The sequence below is a fragment of the Mytilus californianus genome, unplaced genomic scaffold (genome assembly GCF_021869535.1).
Source record: "Mytilus californianus isolate M0D057914Y unplaced genomic scaffold, xbMytCali1.0.p SCAF_14, whole genome shotgun sequence".
Taxonomy (NCBI): Eukaryota; Metazoa; Mollusca; class Bivalvia; order Mytilida; family Mytilidae; genus Mytilus; species Mytilus californianus.
Window position 1 is genome coordinate 36,705,549 of NW_026262626.1, and position 27,167 is coordinate 36,732,715.

Sequence of the window (27,167 nt, forward strand, 5' to 3'; positions counted from 1 at the left end):
ACATCAACAGTCGGACAACCGGAAGCCTCTGAGTAGGAATATCCTAATCATAAGTGTCTGTCAGACAAGTTGCAATGGCGGCCAATTTTGGTGTCATTTTTGAAAGACCGTTTTCATTAAATTTCAATGATAATTTTTAAAATATCGAAGTTTCCAGATGGTAATCAAAACAAGTTATTGCTGTTCTTTAATTTATTTGACCAAAAAGGGCAGATCGATTGAATAATACGACAATAATCAAGTTTTTCAGTGTAAATTTTCAAGCTAAAAAATTGTCATTTTTTCCTTTATGTGAAAAATCGAAGCGAGAAAGTTTCGAGAGACACCTTAAGATTGCTATATTCTAAAAACTGAGTGTTTCCGCTTTAAAATGTGCCCTCGTTTGTGAAAATCGGTAAATGAACATTTTTTTGTACCTATTTTGAAGATTGGGTTTTTTTGCTCGGAAACCCGGATTTTTGCCCCGAAAGCGTTTCTTGCTTACACATTATCGTTTCCTTTATTATGTCCCTTGTTTTTTCACCGGACAAGTTTACATAGTATCACCAAGTGGTTTCAACTCTTAAATTCGTCAGAACTAGGAAATATTAATGTTGAACGTGTCGGTGATACTGAACAGAGTCGATTAGAGAGAACTAGAGTCTACTATGGGCTTCATATGGATGGTAAACAACTTCAAGGCAAGCAATAACAAGATGAAACCCTGACACTGACAGGCCCTGTGGCTGTGGTCAAACAAATACATGCACTTACTTGACAGATTATTGGCTTAACACACACTGTCACTGTGTTACAGCAGGGACCTAGTGTAAGGTCCCTGCATGGTTACAGCTAAACTTTGATGATTTTCAATGCAAAAAAGATTATACAAAATGAAACGAGCTGCAAGATAAACTGATATTTATAAGTCATCATAAATTATGACCCATGAGTAAGTAAGATACCAAAAACACTTAGAACATGTAGAACGAACATCTCTAGAAAATGCCACCTCTTCTTCGATGCTTCTTCTTAATTCTTCTTACATATAAGAGTTGGGTTCCTGACAAAACCAAACTCACCTACATATAAATAAGAAGATGTGGTTTGAGTGAGAATGAGACAAACTCTCCATCCAAGTCACAATGTATAATAATAAAATGCTTTGCTGGGCGCAGCTTGTTACGACTGCAGAGGTCGAGACCTAAACAGTTGGGGCAAATATAGACACATCATTCAAGCTTGATACAGCACTGAATTTGGATTGTGATTAAATATTTGACACAGCACAGGTTTCTGAAACAGAATGAATGTGGTCTAAGAACTTAAAAATTTTTAATTTACCTATTCAAACCATATCACTATTATTTGCTTTTATATATAAATCAGAAATAACCAATTTAAAATGGCAAATTTTAAAGAACCCCCCCTTTTTTTTAACCCCCTTATGATTCATCACCCCCAAACTCAATCCCAGCCTTCCCTTTGTGGTATGGTACCTGAAGTACAATTTCAGAGAGATCCATACACTTGAACACAAGTTATTGTCTGGAAACTAGAAAAATGCATGTTTTTTGGCCCCAAATTCCTAAACGTTTAGGGCAATTACCCCCAAACTCAAACCCAGCTTTCCCTTTATGATATGGAACCTTGTAGTACAATTTCAGAAAGATCCATTCACTTACACACAAGTTATTGTCCTGAAACTAGAAAAATGCTTGTTTTTGGCCCCCAATTCCTAAAATTTGAAGCAATTACCCCCAAAATCAATCCCAGACTTCCCTTTGTGGTATGGTACCTTGCAGTACAATTTCAGAGAGATCCATACACTTGAACACAAGTTATTGTCTGGAAACTATAAAAAATGCTTATTTTTGGCCCCTTATTCCTAAACGTTTTGGGCAATTACCCGCAAACTCAATTCCAGCTTTCCCTTTGTGATATGGAACCTTGTAGTACAATTTCAGAAAGATCCATACACTTGCACACAAGTTATTGTCATGAAACTAGAAAAATGCTTGTTTTTTGCCCCTTTTTTGGCCCCTAATTTCTAATATTTTGCGGCAATTACCCCCAAAATCAATCCCAGCATTCCCTGTGTGATATGGAAACTTGTGGTACAATGTCAGAGAGATCAATTCACTAACACACAAGTTATGTCTGGAAGTTACAAAAATGCTTATTTTTGGCCCCTTTTTCTTTAACTGTTGGTACCATAACCCCCAAAATCAATCCCAACCTTCCTTGTGTGGTATTGAACCTTATGGTAAAATTTCATAGAGATCCATTCACTTAAACTAAAGTTAGAGTGCGAAAACTAATGTGTCTTCGGACGACGACGATGCCATTGTCATACCAATATACGACCGCAAAATATTTTTTGTGGTCGTATAAAAAGTTAACAATTATAGGTCAAAATACGGCCTTCAACACAGATCTTTTGCTCACACCGAAAAGTAAGCTATAAATGGCCCCAAAATTACCAGTGTAACACAATTCAAACAGGAAAACCAACGGTCTAATCTATTTACAAAACAAGAAACTTCTATGCAACATACCAACAAATGACAACCACTGAACAACAGGCTCAGGTGCATGTAATAAATGCAGTGGGTTTGAATGTTTTAACTGGCGCCAACCTTCACCCTAGCCTTAGACAGTGGTGTAACAATACGACATAATATGACACACTACAAAAAACTAATTGAAAAAAGCTGAAAACGCATCGAAGTATTAAATCTGACAGATTTTTAAGACAAAAGTTAGATAATGAAAGCCAAAATACCAAATAGTTAAAAACTACAGAAAATACTTATGCTGAAACCAGTATAAATAATTTAGTCTAAAAACTGGCCACTTGTGGACCACTCAAATTGAGCTTGTTGAGAGGGATCTTTAACATGCACAGGACGTGGTACTCTCTGAACATGGGACCTCATATTTAACGTCCCCATCCTAATATAAAGGGCCCAGAATGACCAGTGTAACAAAATTCTAAACAGGAAATCATGTATGACTTTCAAGAAACATACACAGCTTCCAAATCCCCCAGTAATGAGTAACATCAAGTGATTTCCATAAACAAATATTCATTTTCCCACATTCAGTCAGGGATTGAAATGTTTTTGGGTTGTATGATACATCTTTCAAAGTTTGTTAACAAATTTGAACTACATTGTAAATTCAATGGTTTTGTACCCAGGAGGGTTATATGGGTGCAGAATAAGGCCAAATAAAAAAATATGTGTTTCCTATCACATCTTTGAAAATAAAATGCTCTGCTGGGCGCAGCTTGATATGACCGCAAAGGTCGAACCCTGAACAATTTGGGCAAGTATGGACACAACATTCAAGCTTGATACAGCTCTGAATTTGGATTGTGATTAAATATTTGACACAGCATAGGTTTCTGATAAAGAATGTTTCACAGAATGAATGTGGTCTAAGAACTTAAAAAATTTTAATTTACCTATTATGGTCCAATATCCAAAATCTAAATACATGGTTAGATTCAGCATATCAAAGGATCCAAAGAATTAAATTTTTGATGAAATCAAACAAAGTTTCATTTTGGACCCTTTTGACCTCAATGTGGACCAATTTGATAACGGGCCCAAAAATCAAAATATATGGTTAGATTCAGCATATCAAAGAACCCCATATATCCAATTTTTTTTGAAATCAAACAAAGTTTAATTTTGGACCCCAACTTGGACCAACTTGAAAACTGGGCCCATAATCAAAAATCTAAACACATATTTAGATTCAGCATATCAAAGAACCCCAAGAATTCAATTTTTGTTAAAATCAAACTAAGGTTAATTTTGGACCCTTTGGACCTTAATGTAGACCAATTTAAAAAACGGGACCCAAAATTAAAAATTTAAATACACGGTTAGATTTGGCATATCAAAGAACCCCATATATTCAATTTTTGTTGAAATCTAACAAAGTTTAATTTTGGACCCCAATTTGGACCAACTTGAAAACTGGGCCCAAAATCAAAAATCTAAATACATTTCAGGTTCAGCATATCAAAGAACCCCATATATTCAATTTTTGTTAAAATCAAACTAAGTTTAATTTTGGACCCTTTGGACCTTAATGTAGAACAATTTGAAAACTGGACCCAAAATTAAAAATCTAAACACACGGTTAGATTCAGCATAACAAATAAATAAATGTGGTCAAAGATTTTAAAAATCTAATGCGCCATACTGTGCACTTAAAAGATTACTTCTTGAAATTTTTCAATATTTAAAATTTGAAGAATAATTCTTTTTAATTTCTGAAATCTGAAATGAGAAAAAATTGACCCCCCACAATGTCTTTTTACCACCCCCCCCCCCCCCCCCCCCCCCCCCCCATTTTTCCCCAAAAAATTCTTTCCCTCAAGTTATGGTCATGATCGCTATTCAAAATTTCCAATTACCCATTTAAATTTACCATAGTGCTAACTTAATCTATTTTATAATAGAATTTAAAATACGGTATGGTGTCAAATCTTTCATATGGATTTATTTTGTATAAAAAAAAAATGCAACATTTGCAGATATTTTTACTGGTCTTCCTTTATAAATATGCATTTCTTTAAACATAATTTAAAAGCAGTGTAAGGGAAGTAATCAAACCATTGTATTTGGATTACCTCCCTTCAGGCATGGGGCGAATTACATTGCAATGTAATGCATTATATTACAATTACTTTGACCAAACCATGCATTATATTACAATACATGCATTTATCAAAGTAATGCATTATATTACAATTACTTTTGCAAAGTAATGCCTTGAATTACACATTACATTTGAAAATTTTATTAGTGAATAGAAAAATTAAACATTTTAAAAAACAACTAGAAGTCACAAAAGATTCTAGCATATGCAGTAACTGTTCCATGAATTGAATATAAGTATACATGTAAAAAGTCTATTTAATTTGACTTTTACAATTTTTAATTATTTTAACTTAATGTTGACTTTACTTTTATAAATATATTTTTTTTTTTTTTTTTTTTAATTTTAAACGAAATATTTAATTACTGCGAATTACTTCCATAATTATAAAATAAACATAGACCTTAATTAATGAACAATTGTCTAAATGGTGAAAATATTGATTGTCATGATTGTTAAACAAACTAATTAGTGTTTTATAACAAAGTTTAATTATCTTTTATTTAAGCAAAACAAAGATATTCTTTGATCTTATGACAACAATACAGCTATGCTTTTCAAATATCAATCTTTTTATGCAGGAAAATGTATGAAATAAGATGAAATAAAGAATATATTCTAATGATTAACATATTCTTAGTTAATCAAGAAATCTTAAAATTGGTTTATCTAAAACTCCAACAATATGTTAAAGATGTAGTATGTGAAAAAAGTAATGACATGTAATGCCATGTAATGCATGAAATTACACAACTTTTTGCTAAAGTAATGCATTATATTACAATTACATGTAATGCACAAATTGCTGCATTACACATTACATGCAATTACTTGGAAAAATGTAATGCATTACCATGCATTACAATTACAAATTTGCATTACCCCATGCCTGCCTCCCTTACACTGTTTTAAATTGTCTTAATTGTTCATTAAGGGATGACATCAAAAGATCAATGTAGGATAAAAAAAACTTAAATCAAAGAGTTTGGGGGTGGGGGTTAAAATTGCTGCAAGTTTTGTTTATCCAAAATAGATTTTACATATATCCATATTGGTCAATCAATTTTTCCCAAATTAAGTTAAGTGGGGGGGGGGGGGGGGGGGGGGGTCAGTGAAAAAACTATGTGAATTAAGTTTTTTATGCTACATTGAACTTTTGATGTTGTCCCTAACCATTACTTTATACATAATTTAAAAACAGTGTAAGGGAGGTACTTCAAATATTGTATTTGATTTATCTCCATTACACTGCTTTAAATTATGTTTTGTACTAAAGTATTTGTCCATTAACCAGGACAACCTTGTTTTCCCCCCTTTTTTGTCCCTAATTCCTAAACGGTTTGAGCCATAACCCCCCAAAGCAAATCCTAACCATCCCATTGTTGTATGGAAACTTGTGGTATAATTTCAGAAAGATCCATACACCGTTCCACAAGTTATTGTCTGGAAACTAGAAAATGCTTATTTTTGGCCCCTAATTCCTTAACTGTTGGTACCATAACCCCCAAAATCAATCCCAACCTTCCTTTTGTGGTATTGAACCATATGGTAAAATTTCATAGAGATCCATTCACTTAAACTAAAGTTAGAGTGCGAAAACCAATGTGTCTTCGGACGACGACGACGCCAACGTCGTACCAATATACATGTACGACCCCAAAATTTTTTTGCGGTCGTATAAAAACCAAACTTTTAAGTTTTAACAAATATTTAACGGGTATCCTGACAGGACTGTTATTTCTTAACTTCAATCTATGTTTGTATTATGTACTTATCTCATTTGTTTTGCTAAAAATTTATACATTAACCAGCACATTTTAATGATGCATTTATCAGATACAGCATGCATGTATACATTTAATATATTTAATTCTTTGCACCAGTAATTAATGAGCTTGCTTTTCCTAAATCTGTATTCCATTTTTGACATATACACAATAGCTTGCTTTCCTAAATCTGTATTCCATTTTTGACATATACACAATAGCTTGCTTTCCTAAATCTGCATTCTATTTTGACATTTACACATTAGCTTGCTTTCCTAAATCTGCATTCTATTTTGACATTTACACATTAGCTTGCTTTCCTAATTCTGCATTCTATTTTGATATTTACACATTAGCTTGCTTTCCTAAATCTGCAATATATTTTGATATTTACACATTAGCTTGCTTTTCTTTAGTATATGCACCTTCTGATCCTTAACCACCCCCTGTAGTATGCTAGTTAGTTTATAACATAACTGCATGGTGGATGTTGTACAGTGCTTTATAACATATGGATCTCTAACCAGTCCCTCCAAGCACTATGGACACTGGGGGTTCTAACTAGTACTACACAAATATGTACAAGTATATTTATTCATAAATTTCTGAAGATGCAGGACTGAGAACAGACTGAGCTCAGTACAATTAATAAATCTTTATTCTGTCAACTGTATCAATATCTGTCAATTTAAAAAAAAAAATTTCCAGTATTAAACAATAATTCATTTATAACTTGAAATTCAGAAAAAAATTTAAAATTACTTAAGTGTTGAACAAATATGTAAAATTTATTTACCACTTAATTATAATATATTTAAATACAATTTTTAAACGTATTCTCTTCAGACTTGTTTTAATTTGAGAATTTTTAGAGGGCTGTTCCTTTGTATGGAAATCTCAAATTATTAATTACTACAAGAGTGAACACACTGGAATATCACCTGTTTTAGTAAAAAATAAAAGGAGATGGAGATGGAGTAAATGTACATGGGACAAAATCACACACAATACATAGAAAAATTAAAGAATCTTAGTGAGCACGCTCACATACCCCACGTCCCCACATTGTCATTGGAGAAATAAAATACGTGTAAGAAAAAAAAATTGTATCAAATAAAAAAAATTGAATCATAATTTTCTGTCAATATGCACATCTACATAGTATGTCCTTATTATCTACACAGTTTCATGAAATTCTGTTGTGTGGTTTGAGAGGAGTTGCGATGACAAAAGGTTGCAGTAGTATATTGGGCAAATAAGTTCAAAGGGGCGTAACTCCTGGAAAAAAAATTGAATCGTAATTTCCTGTCGATATGCACATCTACGTAGTATGTCCTTATTATCTGAAAAGGTTTCATGAAATTCTGTTGTGTGGCTTGAGAGGAGTTGCGATGACAAACTGTTGCAGTAGTACATTAAAGTAAATAAGTTCAAAGGGGCATAACTCCTAGAAAAAGAATTGAATCGTAATTTTCTGTCAATATGCACATCTACATAGTATGTCCTTATTATCTACACAGTTCCATGAAATTCTGTTGTGTGGTTTGAGAGGAGTTGCGATGACAAAAGGTTGCAGTAGTATATTGGGCAAATAAGTTCAAAGGGGCGTAACTCCTGGAAAAAAAATTGAATCGTAATTTCCTGTCGATATGCACATCTACGTAGTATGTCCTTATTATCTGAAAAGGTTTCATGAAATTCTGTTGTGTGGCTTGAGAGGAGTTGCGATGACAAACTGTTGCAGTAGTACATTAAAGTAAATAAGTTCAAAGGGGCATAACTCCTAGAAAAAGAATTGAATCGTAATTTTCTGTCGATATGCACAACTACATAGTATGTCCTTATTATCTAAAAAGGTTTCGTGAAATTCTGTTGTGTGGTTTGAGAGGAGTTGCGATGACAAGAAACAGGACTGACGGGTCAAAAACATTATACCCTCCGCAACTCGTTGCGTGGGGTATAAATACATGTCAAAACAATTTATAGCACTAACTTGCCAAAATTTTAACCAGAAATGGGATGATCGGACAAACTGACACACAGACTGAAAAACATATTGCCCCTCTACTATTGTAGGCAGGGCATAAACAAATATTTTTATCTGAACATGCATGGTTATAATGATGATTGTTTGCTGCATCATTTCCTTTCTTTAATCCTAGGTTACTTTAATATGAGATTTTGCTTTATAGTTTATTCATTGGAAGATTTTCACAAATTTTATTAATGGTAAAAATTTCTGCAAGCTTAAAAAATAAGAGTTGGTGCGGGGCCACTAGGCAATTTACCCACTTTGGCAACCAGCCACATAATTTATAAGCCTAGGCAGGGAATCGAACCCTGATACACCAACAACTTATTTATAAGCCGTAAAATTTTATATTGATTTGCTGAATCTAAACAATTTAATTTGATTTTATAATAAAGTTTGTGATCTTCCAAACACAAGCTATACTTTGAGTAGAAATTGTTTGAAAATTTACAAGCCAAAAGTTCTGCAAAAATGTCAAAAAGATAAGTTACAATAAATTCTATCACCTTCTTATGAACAAAAAAGCATTCTGAATATTAAACTCATCTGGAGAAAAATGTTTTTCTGTATTGATTTAGAGGAAATAATAATATTTTACAATATTTTACATCAATTATTGTACGGGTGATTTTTTTGCTGCTTAAAATTTCAATCAATTTTAATACTTTAATCTAAAAAAATGCCCAAATTTGTGAGAGGAAAAAACATTTAAAGGAAAATAAATTCTACAGTACAGGAGTAAAATGGATTCATGCACTTTCACATTTTTAGGTCAAAGAAGTATAGTAAATGCATCATATTATTGGCTAGATGGTTTTAGTCTTTTACCTCTCCTTTACAGCAACTATTCTAAATTATCATTTAAAGGGCAACAACTCCTATAAGGGGTTTATTAGCATTTCAGTAAAACTTTTCTTGATGCTGTCACTAATATTTTTTATTTATGTATTAAAATAAATGTTTCAAATGAATAGGCAAAACTATCTTAAGTTTAGCAAATTATAAAATAATGACAGTTATATATTTTGAAATCCTAAAACTTATTTTTTTAAGATCTTATTTTGCTATTTTTTACCAGTATATGGATTATGTGGTTTATGAGTTAGAATAATAAAAAGCTGTTAAGTTTTAAAATTGAATAACTTCTATAATTGTTAATGTGTCTGCCATAAACCTCTTTTTGGAATTTTAAATTAAGCACGTCCACCGGTTTATTGGTGAATTCACTGAACATTCATGTACAGCGCCCTCTAGCGACCCACCACGAGCATATAATTTAAATTTTCATGATCAAATATATTTAATTTATCAAAAGTTCTCTGTTGTAATTATTTAACATACTCGTAATGACTCTTGAGCAGAACTTGTGTTACCCAGTGTTAGCCCCTCCCTCCCCCCACCAATAAAAGAGGGAGAAAACCAGTTAAATTTCACAAAGATGTTCTTTCTGAAATTTAGCTTGGATATTGGGATGTTTTTTTATTTATTGGTTCTTAAAATATTAAACCAGTACATTTAAATGTTTTGTTTTTACATAATATATAACTTAATAAATTAGAGTAAATCATGCAACAACCTTATGCAATATCCTAATTTGGCAAATATATGTTCCCTTTGATTTTTTTCATACAAGATCCAATTACCATGAAATGATTTTGATTTTTTTCCCTTTTAAATGAATTAAGGGGTAATTTAGCTATTTTAGTATTTGTTTGTACATGGAGATATACATACACTGTATAAGCATTTTAAAAGTGTGCACTGGACTTTCACAGAGTTTTGCCCCTGGCTTAAAAATAAAAATATAAAACTTCAAAAGTACAATCTACCCAAAAAGCCAGACTAGGAAGAGCACTTAAACTTAAGAAACAAAATCATGCACATTACCTATATAAAATGAAATTTTAGCTCTTAAAAAGGTACATTGTTTGAAATCTTAATTAGTTCAAAATTCTTTTTTTTTAAGAATTCTTAAATAATAAACTGCTTCGCTGAGGGCAGATATATATGCCCGCAGAGGTCCAACCCTGAACAGTTGGGGCAAAAATGGACACAATATTCAAGCTTGATTCAGGTCTGAATTTGGATTGTAATTTAATATTTGACATATTATAGGTTTCTGAATAAATGTAGTCAAAGAACTTGAAATTGGTTATATGAATTGAATTTATATTCAATTAAAGATTTCTTGCTGTTGTGCAATACGTAGTAAATCTGTTGTCAGACTATAAACAAATAAAGTTCAGTTAATTCTCAATGTCATATTAGAAATTTATGAAAATAAAAAGGGAGCTTACATCAATAGATATAAACAATTCACCAAAGTTTCATGAGAATTGGTGACAGCATTTTTGAGTTATTGTCCGAAAACTGGAAAATCACCCCTTTTTTTAATGAATAAAACCCCATAACTCAGAAATGTAAAATGTAAAATTTATAAAATTCTAAAGGGAGCTTACATCAATATATACAAACAATTCACAAAAGTTTCATAAGAATTGCTGAAAGCATTTTTGAGTTTTTGTCCGAAAACTAGAAAATCCCCCTTTTTTTATGAATAAAACCCTGTAACTCGGAAACGTAAAATCTAAAATTTATAAAAATCGAAAGGGAGCTAATGTCAATAGATATAAACAATTCACCACACTTTCTTGCAAGTTGGTGAAAGCATTCCTGACTTATTGTCCGAAAACTGGAAAATCCCCCTTTTTTTAATGAATAAAACCCCATAACTCTGAAATGTAAAATCTAAATTTTATAAATAACGAAAGGGAGCTCACGTCAATAGATATAAACAATTCACCAAAGTTTTATGCAAATTGGTTAAAGCATTTTTGAGTTAATGTCTGACATGTTGACGACGGACAGACGGACGGACGGACAGACAACGGTATACCATAATACGTCCCGTAAACGGGCGAATAAAAACTGAAGTTGACAAATTAAAAATATTCAAATCTATATATGCTGTAAACCTTATATGCAATAAATGTTTTGAAGACATGTACTTGTTCTTAAACATTATTTTCAAAAGTGTGTTTTATACTATTAAAGGAATTAGGGAAAAACTCAAAATTTCATGAAAGATCATATAGCTACTTTCAAAAATGACAAAAATTAAATTTCAAAACTGATTATCTTTTGTAAATTAAGTTTTAAAATTATTAATCTTTCTCGAGACATCAAATATTGTAAAAAATAGCACTTTTTCTATTTTATTTTTATTGATCTTTCTAATTAACAATTGCCTGAATTTTTGTGTGTGAAATAATTAAGTACTTGTCTGTTGCTTAAATGATGCTACAGATATCATGAACAGTCAAATGTCCAACCCTATGGACAACATATCAGGACAGGATACTGTGTGCAGATTAATTGTAAAGAATTTTGAATTTGAAAATAAATTAATAAACTACAAATATCATAGTAGATCACATGACCAACCCTATGGACACCCTATCATGATATTGTTTGTAGGATTTCTTTCTAAAATGAGCCATTACAATTTTCAACAGTATTACAGCACAAGTACAAAATTGTGAAATAAACAAAATATTGGTTATTTGAAATACTTAAAAATTAAAAAAATTAAAAATGTCTCATTTGATACAAATAATAAAAAAAAAGTTACTGCTTTGAATCAGATAAATATTTATGCTAAGTGTTGATACTGAAAATTAAATATTATATTTTCAAGATCATCATCGTCTACATTTTGCAACTCAAAGAAAACAGAACCATCCATTGTATCATCACCAAAATCACTTGCATCAGATTCTGAATTATAAAGCAGAGTAGAGGCAACAGTCTCAGCAGTATTTTCTTCTGTTTCCTCTGTATTACACACCTGTGAATTAACATTCTTATTTTTACAGGAACTACCACACTTACAACCAGGACCACATGCCATATTAATTTTCTTACAACCACATATTTTGCTATTACAGTCTGATTTTAAACAGTTGCAGCCTGCAGTCCAAAGCTTTATATTATTAATTACTTTTTGCAAATTTTCAGGAGAATCCCAAATGACTTCCAACTGTCCATCAATTTCTAATTTCCAACCAAAGTCTGTCAATGATGGATACTGAACATTCTCACAGTATGCTTGGACCCATACCCTACTCACCCAATAAGATCTTTTCCAATGAAGAAATAATGCATCAAAAGATGGCAAATAAAATTCTTCTGATGGAACTCTACTGTAAAGGGCCTCTCTTATTTTTGAAATCCAAGCAATATGATTCTCTTTAGGTGATAGGTTAGAACTATAAACTGTTCTATATAACTGCTCTGGGGTCTCCAATTTTTCTCTTAGAAAAGCTGAAGAACACTTTCTCCAATATTCACATCCAATTAAACGAATAAATGATAGAAAACTAGAAATGTCATCAGAGTTTGTGAGAGATAATTTGCCTATCACATTATTTTCAACTGAACTTGTTGTAATAAATTCTGTGTATTTGAAGAATGTTTTAAAAAATGATGTTTTACCATGATCTTTGAAAAATGAAACATAATCACAACCAGTTAATATAAATAAATTTTGTATGATGAGAGGAAGGTCATCTTTTTCAATGCTGTGAAGATCTGGATCAGATTCAAGGCACCTTATAAATCTGTTCATGCTAAAAAATATTAAGTCATTTTTATAAGACAACTGAACTGCTATATTTTTGTCACTGCATTTTTGCATAATGGGTAATCCAATGTGGTATGTATCATTATCTAGAGAATAAATTAAAATATTTTTACATTGTGAATTATAAGCATGAAACCATACTCGACTATCACCTTCAGAAATATTTGTCTCCAAGTTTGTGGCAATCTTTTCAGTATTTTCTTCGACAACTTTTGTTATGGAAGCATTTTCAAAGCCACCACCAATTACAAAGCTCTGGCCAGAATTCAAAGCTATTTTTGCAAAATGCAAAAATTTTTCACTGACTAATTGGACAAGCTGTTTCTTGTTTTCTCTGTTATGTAAAAATGCTTGCCAATCTGACGGTATTTTTGTGGTCTCTGAAATTAATATTTTAGCTGTTGTTTCTGCTTTTTCATCTCTTCGTTTACGCTCAATGTCTTTCGGTGATAACTGAGGTGATTGATCATCAAATACAATGTGTATTTCTTTTGTGTTGAGTTGGATGTAAGGAATTATCCAGCGATTGAATAATGAAACTAAGAAATGAGCAAATAACCGATTTGAAGATTTTAGGGGTTTAGAGTTCAGAATAAACATGCCATCTATGATGACACAGTCTGGTTTAAAATGTAGTTTGTTTTCAAATGCATCAGGGTAACGAGAATGGTATATGCCTAAAGTTTTTGATTTATCACCTTTATATGGTAAGCCATCATGGTCAACAATTGCACGTGGCAATGAAATAAATTGTTGCAAATCTGATATTGGTGTGTTTTGTTCTTTAGACCATGCTATTTGTTTTCTTAAAAGTGAATTCTCAGTCCTTTGATCTTTCAGTTCTCTTTTTACTTTTGATATGCTATGTGTCTTTGTAGAGAAAGTTGCTATTTTTCTGGTCTTATTATATCTAAAAATACCATCTGACTGACAAATCTTGATATATTTTCCTAGATGTTCCTGAGCAATTTTCTGCAGATTTAATAAGTCTGATCTCTGAATATCTGTCAATACAACTTTGCTGTTGAATGCATGCTTCAGTTGTCCATTTTCATATCTAAAAAATAATCCAGATTCAATGTTTTCTCTATATGATGTAATATTTTGTATTTCAAAAGATGGACGGTTTACAGAATTATTAAAATCTTTATGCTTACATTCTAATTGATCTTTTATGTTACCCAAAACTTTTGCTCGAAATGGAATGTAATGAACTAACTTTGTCAAAGCAGATAATGTGAAAAAATTAGACATTGCATTTTTAACTTCTCTGTTAATACAACTTTCATGGGCCTCATCTAAGCCCTGAGAATGCATGTTTCTTCCCAAAATATTAACAACCCATCCACCTTCCTCAAAATGTTCAATTGTTGATTTAGGAAAAGATTTTTTATCTGCAATATGAAATGGTAGAAGTCTAGAATAAAATTTACAATCTGTAATTTGAGCAGTTTTTGCAACATGTTTTAGACAGTAGTTCCTTAAATGCCAGTTACCACTTCTAATGGATAAGAAGTAAGAGACATAAATGAATCCGTGGTAGTGAATGAAGTCATGCCAAAATTTCCAATTTTCATTCTGTTCACTCAACCTGCAACATAAATTTCTAAACTGCAATGAAAAATGTGACATTAAATCAAGATGCTGCTGAATCTTCTCATCATGACTTAGTTCTTGATTTTGTAAAATGAAAGAAACCTTTTTTATGTAATTTTCTTCTGATTGATCATTTAAGTCATTTTCTTCTGCATATTTAAGAATAGCACTAATTTGTTGTAAATAAAATGCTTCCCACACCTGCATCAAAAAGTGATGAGTTTTGTCAAAGTTTGTTGCCTGCATCACAGCTGCACCATGATGAGAGAGTTCAATAAGTTCCTTTAGTCCTGCATCTAAATATAATTTCATTATCATACGTTGATAATTTTTAAGGATATGCCTATCCCCGGGAAAAGGTAAAAGCCAACTTAAATCATCCTTCAACTCAAGCTTCAATTTAACCAAAAGATCATAAGTCTTTCCATCACCCACCACCACCAAATGCTTTAATTCTCTACCAATTTTAAAGTCCTGGTGTAGTTTATCTAAAATAGTTTTCAATGTTTCTTTACTGTCAGCTTGTTCATTAAGTAAAGAGTGATATTTCACATTGGCTGTTTCTACTGGTATGTTACTATTTTTCTCGCTTATAAATGTTTGCAAATTGGTCTTGCCTATATTGTTTGAACCATTCAAGCTGAGTAATTTGTTATAACAGAATTCAAATAATACTGTACTTACAGAATCTGCAGCCCCTTTTTCTGACACTGTGCTTTCAAAATCAATCAAATCAAAAGATACCTTTTCAACATTCTTTGACAAACATGCAGCGCTATCTTTTATCATGTCATCAACTAAATCTGTACAAATCTAACTGTTGTGTATAGCATAGTGTGGCAATTTTGTTGTCCTTCTACGGTATCTTACAGATGTCTGACCACTGTTTAATGAGCTGTATATATCTACAATGCTAGAAAGCTTTTGGTTGAAATTATTAATAGATCTCAATGTAATTGTATCCTTTATGTTAATTGATTCTTGAAACAAACCACCATCAAAATAATCTTGGCGAGAAATAAGAGGAAAGTAAAGTCCATTTTTATTTAACAGATTTATCGAATGGTTGCTATCAAGATTTGCTCTCAATTGTACAATAGGTTTAATAGAGTTATCATGTTCCTCAAAAATATTAACTGCACTTCCAGTGACATAAACCAAAGCAGTCATATCTAAGTAATTTACTACACGATTTAAATCATATAAATAAAGCTCATGGTTAACATGTTCATCAATGTTATAGTCTGTCATTTGTGAAAATCTCTTTTCTTCAAGAAACTGCAAGTCAGTTAAGACTGCTGTAAAACATTCATGAATTACATTTTGAGTGAAGTTAGTCTCAAGGCTATCTTTGATCTCATCACAGCACTTTCCAGAGGAATCCCTGGGAGCGTTTAGTAAGTTAAAGTTAGAAGAAATTACAAAAGACTGAAAAAAAGACGTAACTTTTTGTGATGTTTTATGGTTTATACAGCTATAGTCAGTATTACCATAATTAAAAGTCTCACCTGGTAGGACAACAAGTCTTTCATCTGGATTTAAGGAAATACTTTGTGGTTTCGGCTCTACTGGCTGAACTGATGTCCCATCAAATCCACGGTGCACATCAGTAGACTTTACTGCAGCATAACTAGACCTTTTATTAACATTATCAATTGAAGCAATTGTAAGTGTTGATGGTATTTTGTCAACAGGCTTATTTACCTTATTTTCAACTACCATTGTTTGATTGCGTTCTAATGTTTGTTTTGAAACACAGATACCAAATTTGTTAAGAATATTAATGCAATCACTGGAAGATGTGGTGAACTTATCAATTATATCTGAAATGATTAACTGGAAAGTATTGCATTTTGTATCAAACTTGAACAGTAATGAAAACAATATGTTAATTAGTTTAAAATCAATATTTTCAAAAGTTTTATCTACTTCTGCAGCAGATTTATATTTATTAGATGATGTAAGAGATGCAATAAATTCCCAAAGATCAGGAGGACAACTATTTTTCACAATGTCAACCAATTTAGCATCATCTACAGTTTTAAAGTCAAAATTCAAATTTTTTATGCAGTCTTTACTCATTTGTTTAAGAATTACACAGGCTTTTTCAAGAGTATTATTATTTCCGTGTTTAGACTGACAACTGACATCTTCTGACTTTGTATTAGATAACTTCTGTTTTTGGTGTCCTTGAAGTGCCAAGACTAAGCATCTGCGGTCTTCAACTCCATGCAGTTTCACCATAGTACCAATTTTATCTATTTTATCTGTGTCAATGTTTGAACTGAAAATAAACTGTAGTTTGTCAAGTATAAATCTCGTCTGGTTTTGTCTCAGATTTGATGAAAAACAACCTCCAAACTCTTGAAACTTGTATACAATTTCTGAAAGAAGCAGAGCTTTGTTCTGCATTAATTCAGTACAAACAAATTTGATAAGTTCAGTTAAAGCAAGTTTATTGATATCTGGTATATCAATATCTAAAGTACCACTTACTGCTTGCTTCAAAATTAATGATACATACTCTCTAGGACTAACACATTCTACCTTTTTATCATGTTGCTGTTGACCTGTATATCTGTAAAGAATTGAATGGCATTTTTTGCATATTACATCACCTGTTGTCAATATTTTGTCAGATGGGCCTTGTTCATACATATATTGCTGCAAATAAATTTGGTCAAAATTAGCATAATATTTCTTGAATAATGATAAATTGCACATTTTACATTTAGCTTTACAACTTTTATAATAATTGTATGCTTTCAAGTAATGGCCATCACAAAGAAATATAGATTCAATTTGAGCTTCCTGAAGACTGACTGAAAAGCAAGTGTTTAATTCATCAGTATCTAATGGTGAATTTCTTGTTACAGATGTATTTGTACAAGAGTTACACAGAGCAAGTGCACATTCCAGTTTTGGTTTTTTGGCAGTCTGTAACCTTTCTTCTGCAAGAGCTTTATGTGAAAAATTCCTAATGAGTTTCAACATACATGACTTGCATATGCAGTCTTTTTCACTTATTTTGTGTTTAAATTTAACAAAGTCAACAAAATCTAATTGATAAGATTTAGAACCTAGGTGTAAGTAACCATAATTACTGTCCTTTTTGCAGAGAGAACATGGTCCACAATAATCACCAGGATGAACTGGGCTTTCTCTTACACCTCCTAGGCCTGGTTGGTACAATTTCAGGATATCATTATCTGTACATTTTATCACATCATTGGTTGACAAACATGTTCCAGCTCTGGTCTGTAAATACTGCATATTCTGTTTAATGCCTGAAACCTTTTCAATAAACTGTTTTAGTTCTTTTACTTTAACCTGTATTTTTTTAGAAATAAAAGTAAATGACTTACCAAAAACATGTATATGAACTTTTTTGAGTGGTAAAATCTCATCATTTTTACATTGTTTACTTATGGATTCTTCTTGTAAACCTTTGTTGGATTGCATAGCTTTGTCTTGCTTTTTATTGTGTTTTTTTCTACTAGATGTCTTGTCCAAGTTAGCCAATACTGAAAACATGTTTGTACTGAGGTGTGCCATGTTATTTGAGACTTGTTTGCCTGTATACACCGATTTCTTGCAGGAGATGCTACCATTATGTACTAAGGGGCTTGTAAGAGGTGTAGAATCCTTTTTGTGTGTATGAATTTTGCCCTTGTATGTTTTACCCAAGGGTCTGCCATGAACAGACACTTGAGAGGCCTCACTACTCCTCACTTGCTCAGACATGTCAGATGGCTTTTTCAAAACTGAAATTTGTACATGTTGTTGAAGCAACGGCCTACTCAACAACTGTTTTATTGCAAGGTTCCCCCTTGAGCTTGATAGCAGTGGAAATTCTTCTTCATACTTGAACACTGACATTATGAAAGATTTATAAAGAAGCAGTTATTTTTCTGGAATCTTCTTCGATCAAAATCTAATACCCGGGGAAATAATCAACAAAATAGCCCTAAAAATGAGAATATATTGGAAAATGTGACAAGTTTTTCAATTTTTATACAATTCTGTACTATTTAAACTTATATTTTCTTCAAATTTTCTTGATTTCACAGCAGAAATGGGATTTACGTCTGTACGCCAAGCCCGCCCCGGAAGAAAAGAACGCAATGGCTGATGGTCATCGTCTTCAGAAAATATGTTTTTTTGTTATATTTTTTCTAAATATTTTCATAAAACTTTATAAAATCCCAATCTGTGAATCATGATTTAATAGGCATTAAAAATTCACAACAAAAAGTTTTCAAATAAGGAAATAACGCAGGAAATAAAATCGGAAAAGATGCGAGTGATCTGCGTAAAATGTCAACAAATATTTTACCCCAATAAAAAATAGGTACACTTTTTTGTTCATGCGAGAGACACATAGAAACATATCTTAAATTATCGCCCAGATTCTGTAGTTTTTATATGTGTATTGTCATTGAGTTTCATGAGATAACATTATTTTGTACCTATTTCGCGCATTGAACATGGAACTGGCTATTGTCACATTTTCATTTCATGTCCTCGGCAAAAAAATGCTCTGGAAAATATTTTATTTTATTTTGTTTATGCTTTTGTGCAACGAGGAGATTATTGAGGATATAAATATTCGTCCTTTTAATTTTCTCTGCAAATAACGGCATGAGTAGTCTTCAGTCGTAACTAAAAGATGAAAGGTTACTTTTCGGGGCTACCTTCTTTTCTTTACAAAGTGCACGAAATAGATCTCAAACGGCGGAAGGTCACTGATTAGAGACGGATCACATTTTGCCCTAAAAGGGACTTCCGGTTGTCCGACTGCAAAGAGTGGCAAAACCACATCAAAAACGGGAATAAACATATCATGCAGTGTAATGTCAAAGCCTTATAAAAAAAATAAAACCACCATCATTACGAAATAACAGAATCACATCATGTAATGAAACAATTGCATTACGTAAATCCATATAGACATCAAGTAATGTTAAAACCACATTGCCTAATGACACAACCACATTGCCTAACGACATAACCACATTAAATAATGTTGAAAACATATCAAGTAATGACAAAACCATAACAAGTTATTGCTTTACCATATCATGTAATATCAAAATATCATCAAGTAATGACGTTACCATATTGAGCAGTATCAAAACATCATCAAGTTATGTCAAAATCATAATACGTAATAACAAAATATCATCAAGTAATGATCAAACCACATCACGTAATGTCAGAGCACCACATAAGACAGCTGTGGCGTTCCATACTAAACCCCTAACGGGAAGGATTGTGCCTGATATTCATATGATGAAGACATAATCTTTCAATCAGTTTAATTGAAGTCTGGAGCTGGCATGTCAGTTAACTGCTAGTAGTCTGTTGTTATTTATGTATTATTGTCATTTTGTTTATTTTCTTTGGTTACATCTTCTGACATCAGACTCGGACTTCTCTTGAACTGAATTTTAATGTGCGTATTGTTATGCGTTTACTTTTCTACATTGGCTAGAGGTATATGGGGAGGGTTGAGATCTCATAAACATGTTTAACCCCGCCGCATTTTTGCGCCTGTACCTCTTCAGGAGCCTCTAGCCTTTGTTAGTCTTGTATTATTTTTAATTTTAGTTTCTTGTGTACAATTTGGAGTTTAGTATGGCGTTCATTATCACTGAACTAGTATATATATTTGTTTAGGGGCCAGCTGAAGGACGCCTCCGGGTGCGGGAATTTCTCGCTGCATTGAAGACCTGTTGGTGACCTTCTGCTGTTGTCTGTTCTATGGTCGGGTTGTTGTCTCTTTGACACATTCCCCATTTCCATTCTCAATGTTATGTATACATGCAGTTAGGGGGCTGCCCCCTGTAAGTCCCTCTCTGCCTTTTATTTTCTTTGAATACATTTGGAAAAAGAAGCCTATCAATTAAATCACTGTTACATGTACAGTATTAGGTGCACATTTTGTTTCACTTTCTTTTTCGTTCAAATTGGATATTTTCGGAAAATCAATTTTTCATAGCCTCGTTTTAAAATATGTCAACGATACGTACCCGTACATATTGACCGACTGACTAGGGCTGAATATACTAGTAAGTAGATGATCTAGTTTCGTTTGTTATTTTCTTTACAGATGGTTACTTTATTTTTATATTATTGTTATATCATAACATTGTGTGCATAAATGATCCATATTATTATAAATAAATGATTAGTCAAATTAAATTCTACTTTCTGTTTCTAACAAAAAGGTATCCTAAAGTTTAGTTATTACTTTAACAAGACGTTACTCATATATAAATTGTGTGATCAAAATATCATATTTATGAAATAAAGGTTTTCTTGATATTCCCCACAAAATTTTAAGAAATCATTGCTTTCTGTTTTTTCGTCTTCGCTTTTTTGGTATGGAAAATCTATTTGATCATGTTGATAGGAGTGCCGCTGTTCTGTTACCCCACTTTTATCTTAAAAAAATTATACCTTTTCATGTATTGCATAGGTAAAAATGTATTACTTTTCCCATATTTGTTTGGTTTTGTGTGGTGCTTGGGAAAAGTAGAATATCAAAGTGTCAAAATAGGAAAAAATTATGGATAAAAATAAAAATACAGCCGGGAACATCATGAAAGATGACATACGAAGAAGAATTAACAAACAATGCACAAAAAGTACAAAGCAACCCCGCTATAAACCAAGGGTGAATTCAAGGGATACGGAAAGTTTTTTGTCAAGTAGGAAACTGCATGACACTCCATAGCGATCAATAAGATCGTGACTACGACTGTACAATTGTGTTTTCATATGACAAGTATAATGATATCTTTATTGACCTTATCATATATTTCTGATAGTTTTCTCCAAATATATACATATTTTAAAGATCATGGAGGTTCTTTCACCTTTTATGTAGGAAGTTGATCATACAGTGAAACGGTCCTCCATTTTCGAGTGCAGATAGTTTCTTTTCAAATGGAACAACTTTAAATCAAATCGATTTTCTCTGTTTCGCAAACAAATAAGATGCACTAGATACTGCCGAGCTTATTTTTTAATGTTGTTCGGGTTTTAAACACCAACTACGGTGATACTGATAACTGATAATTAGTTTCTTTTAATAGCATTTCATTTAAAATCAATATTTTTGTCCGGTTTTAAATATTCATGTTAATCAGGGTATTGAAGCAAAATGCACATATTCATACAAATATATATGGTATCGAAATTTATATACACATTAAGATAGGAAGAAATCACAATGCATGAATATTTTATCGTGCTTAACATGCATACAGATTACTAAGACATACTAAGTCAAGTACTGTTTTGTTATCTTATCATTTTAATGTATAATACATCAAAATATATTTCTTGTGTTTTTCTTTGTTTTTATGACAAACCTATTCGGTGTAATATAGATTGGATTTTGTTGATGATATTTAACAATGTCGGCGCGTTAGATTCGCGCGAACTAGTCGTACATTTGCGCGATAAAGCGCACTATATATATTCACCTGTGAAAATAACTGCGTTTACACGAATTGATCCAACTAGTATTAAAGATAATAAACGATTTGTAGAATTTTTACACAAAACTACGATTTCTGAAATAACAAATTTGTCAACTACTTAGTTACGACACCCTACGGTCAATTTTAATTATATTCCAACAATGTTCAGAGTACTATCACAGCCATTATTTAAGACTATGTACTATTTACATACACGTAGTGCTGTTTATGTTTATATAAACGAATGAAAGGGGCCTCGGTGGCCGAGTGGTCTAAGTAGTTATAACTGTAATCACTACTCAGTCAACACTGAGGTTGTGAGTTCGAACCCCGCTCATGCGGGGGCACTCGACTCCAATCTTAATTGACTAGGATTGTCAGGTTTCCTATCGAAGGTCGGTGGTTTTCTCCGGGCATTCCAGCTTCCTCCACCAATAAAAACTGGCCGCCACGAAATAACCCAAAAGCTGTGCTTAAAAGTGGCGTTAAAACATATAAAATCAAATATAAACTAATGAAGACTCCAGTAATTTAATGTTTATAAATAATCAGGATTAAAACTCAAGTGAACAGACAGGTTTTACAGGCAATTCGTGCAATAGTCGTACGATTACGTTTGTTCGAACAAACGTTATACCTGGCTGTCAAAGTATAAATTCGCACAAGTCTTTATCGCCTAATGAAATAGAAGATCGATTTGTGCTTGAACAAAAATGTGTGCAGTTGAGGATCAAAAAAAGAGGGGGGGGGGGGGGGGGGGGGGGGAGGTGCAGGGGTTGGAACCTCCTTTTTGTTTGACAACTTATGCTTTTGTATTGGGACAAATGGTTGGAACCCTCCCCTTTGATACGACTTGCTATTGTTTGAAGTTTTTTTTTAAATGTGAACTTTCGAATTTTCCTTCAAAAAATGATAGTCTTTCACAAATTATCATAAAAAGATACAAGAACTTCGTTTGATTTTAATTTAATGATATTGAAAGTATGATAACGATTGTTGATTTTGAGATTCTTTGAAACTTTCCTGTTGGTATGCAGAAGTTGATTTGCTGATTTTGCTGATTTGCTGATGGTACATTCAAGTGCATCAGTTCCTTTCATTTAGATATTATTATTTTCCCCCAAAAAACAGCTTGCAATTGTATAGTTTAATTTGACGATTTTAAAAACACCTATAAATCATTTATTTGTTTCATTTTTTTTTTTCAAATTTCAAGTTTTCATTTCATTTTTCTTATTATAAAAAGTAAAATCACAAAAATACTGAACTCCGAGGAAAATTCAATCGGAAAGTCCCTAATCACATGGCAAAATCAAATGACAAAACACATCAAACGAATGGACAACAACTGTCATATTCCTGACTTGGTACAGGCATTTTCAAATGTAGAAAATGGTGGATTGAACCTGGTTTTATAGCGCTAAACCTCTCACTTGTACGACAGTCTTATCAAATTTCGTTATATTTACAACGATGCGTGAACAAAACAGACATTATAAATAAAATAGTCAAAATATGGGTACAGCAGTCATCACTGTGTTACAATATCAAAACAAACAATTATTTACAAAAAAAGCACAAAAGCATCTATCAAATTAAGACCCACATTCATTGCTTCGCGTGTCTGACGTCAGAAAATGTAAACGTCACATAAGAAAAAAGTTTGTCATTCAATGTCTATTCAAAACAATTTTATAATTTCACATGGGGAATGTTGGTATACAGGGTTAAAAAATCAAAAGTTATGTTAGAATTAATTTCAGAAATAGACCGAGATTTATAATTGTCCAGAAGTTCTTCAGAACCCTTAAGAATCCACATATGGTAAATACCACTACGCGAGTAAAATAAATTTGTCGTTTGTCGTTCAAAGTATTTTCAAATTTATAATAGAACAATAACATAATGACATATAATAGAACAATAACATAATGACGGGATCTTTTAAAGTACAGAGTCACGTTATAAGAACCACAGAAACACAAAAAGTCGCATATACAAAACACACCAGTAAAAATTAAAGATAATACAAACACATTGACGGGATGTATAAGTACCTAGCCACGTCAAATGGATATCACAGAAAACAAACCAAACAGTAAAAGTAATATTAATAATAGAACATTCAATTCCATTTATTTATTTTAATGAAAAAATTATATTTTTTAAGGTGCAGTATGATATAACCTTTAACCGACCTTTTTCCTCAAATTATTATTTCTCTAAAACAACATCCATTCAATTTATTTTGTTGGCATTCAAGCAATAGATAATTTTTAAAATGTAGGCATCCATGGAAGACACCGGTTTAGAGACTGATTAAAGTAAAACGTTTACTATCACAATGTTACATAGGCATATATAGACTATTTTATTACGTAATGATTAGAATTGACATCATAAATTAAAAAACAAACTATTTTCTCTTAGAGAGACGAGGTAAATGTGGGCAAGTAATGTCATCAGTGTTCTCTGAATAATATTTAATTAAATGAAAAAAGATGTACTGATTACTGTTAAGTGTCAAGTGCCAATTAAGTTAAACGCGTTAAAAGGACGAGAACATGTTGCTGTTAAATACCTTGATCAGAACTAGGCCGACACATCAAGCTTGATTGTCAACGTGCTATATATATCTAGTTCACCAGATAATAATCCAAAGAAAGACAGGACACCCTGCACAGACAGTTTATTCTAACTCAGGGCAGCCCAGTCCTTCCTCTTACTTTAAAATGCAGCGTGCTTTGTAGAGATACATTTTGTAATGTATTTTTATACGCCTGTTTACGGGACGTATTACGGTATACCGTTGTTCGTCTGTCCGTCTGTCCGTCAGTCCGTCTGTCCGTCCGTCTGTCTGTCTGTACGTCGTCAACATGTCGGACACTAACTTAAAACGCTTGAACCAATTCGTATGAAACTTTGGTGAATTGTTTATATCTATTGACGTGAGCGCCCTTTCGTTTTTTATGAGTTTTAGATTTTAATTTTCCGAGTTTTTGGTTTTTTTTTCATTAAAAAAGGGGGATTTTTCCATTTTTCAGACAATAACTAAAAAACACTTTCCCCAATTTGCAAGAAACTTTGGTGAATTGTTTATCTATTGACGTAAGCTCCTTTTCGATTTTTATAAATTTTCGATTTTACGTTTCGGAGTTACATGATTTTATTCATAAAAAAGGGGGGATTTTCCAGTTTTCGGACAATGCTTTGAGCAGTTATCGTGAAAGTTTGGTTACTGGTATATATTTATTAAGATAACCTCCTTTTAGTTTTTCTTAAATTTCTGATATGACATTGAGAAGTTATTGAAATTTATTTTGTTAAAAAGCGACGGGCGTATCATGCGCTATGGCGCAGCGAATTATTTGACAGTTTTTGCTCAATTTAAATTCATTATAAAGCCTGCTCATCAGGTCAGATGAGGATATATCTAGTCTATACCAGTACATGGACATAATTGCTTTTTTGATAAGTTTATATATGATGGATATGTCCAAGTTCTGAGAGTACTGATATGTTTATTCAAAGTTAAAAACAACGACGAGAATATGTTTGCATAATATTAAGTTAAACGTTTGTATTTTGAATCCTATTTAAATGTTATAAGAGGATATTTTTTCTCTTCTGGGTGAAATGGAGAACTTTCGAAATGGCATATTTTCTTGGAAATAATAAAATTAGAGGATAGGCCTAAACAATACTGAATGGCTTAATAGTCAAGTGTGAAACGCTTAAAAAATGATCATCGAGTGTCACATCGATTTTTTGTAGCTACCATTAGTGTCAACCGGAGAACATTTTTTATGGTTTTTACCGTTCGGCATCATATAAGATGCCCTGTCCCCACCCGAATGATAGTACCCTCCTCGTAAATAGTCTACATAATATCTAGCTGTAGCGTGGAAAAAAGTAAAAAGGAGATAGAAAATTGAGAATTAAAAGTTGAACATAAAAAACGAAAATCTGCAGTCTTCAAAGGCGATCATATCAAGTTCTCGGGAAGAAGAATTTTATTTTCCTCCATAAGTGCCAACCATCGTGTTGCTCGTGTTAAGTATAAAACAAGTTGACAATTTTGTTCTTTAAACTTTGTAAATAGCACAATAGATATTAAATTTAGTTATTGGTATATCTTATCGTGGTGTACACTGCACATCTCGTAATATCGACTTTCTTTCCAGGCCTCTGCTTCGCAGATTTATCTTCTTACGTTTAAATGCAAATACTTATAGGTGAATATTTTTATCAGGTAAACACCTATATAAGTAAAACAAGTATCGACAGTTTGAGTGAAAATATGTTGCATGTTCTCTCATAGATCATTGGTTTTGGAGCCTAAAGTTTAAATAGGATTTGGTAACCTTTTGTTTAATCTTTCATTTTCGATACTGCATGCATTTGTATAAAGCTGTTAATGTCTGTCATGAAAGCTGTTTTATTTTATAAGGTATCAATAAGTTTTTACCTCTGATAATGACCTATGGATAATTTCACTTGTTTGTACATATTCATGCATATGTTGTTAGATGCATTTATGGATACCCACCCCAAGTGTAAAGGTGTAAACGGGTAGATTATAAATAAACATATACAGATAAATATTATATATTTCTTCGATCTCATACTTTTCATGCGGAACAAATATGTTTTCTTTTTATCACAAGATGAAGTCCTAAGATGTTTTCATAACACAATGAAGTGTAGAAATGTAGAAGACGGACAGGAATGTGGTGCAGACCTGCCATCAGATGCAAACTTTTGTGGTGAGTGTGGAGCTGATGTGATTATCAGAACTGGTAACTGCCCAAAGTGTAAAGAAACCATAAAAGAAACTCAGAAGTTTTGTTTTGGATGCAAATGGAAAGTAAATGAAAGTATTTTCCAGTCTCAAGCATCAACGTATGAGAAAGAAGAAAGTGTTCCCGAGGGACAGAGTACTCTGGAAAAGGACAAACCTGTTATCGACGAAGGTACATATATAA

The 27,167-nt window shown here is 32.3% G+C and overlaps 1 protein-coding gene across 10 annotated transcripts in view; it reads left to right on the forward strand.

The window, feature by feature from the left end:
• The window catches only part of LOC127724635 (E3 ubiquitin-protein ligase rnf213-alpha-like), a 1,011,139-nt gene that overhangs the window by 779,504 nt on the left and 204,468 nt on the right, over nt 1–27,167 (forward strand). For 4 of the 10 annotated variants that reach the window (XM_052231634.1, XM_052231635.1, XM_052231636.1 and 1 more), the window contains exons 1-2: nt 20,716–20,763; nt 26,850–27,155. The exons of the other annotated variants lie outside the window; for them this stretch is intronic. In XM_052231634.1, the coding sequence (XP_052087594.1) occupies nt 26,879–27,155 (277 nt within the window). In that variant the 5' untranslated portion in view covers nt 20,716–20,763; nt 26,850–26,878. Of the gene's footprint in view, nt 1–20,715; nt 20,764–26,849; nt 27,156–27,167 lie in introns of those variants that run through there. 10 annotated transcript variants of the gene reach the window in all.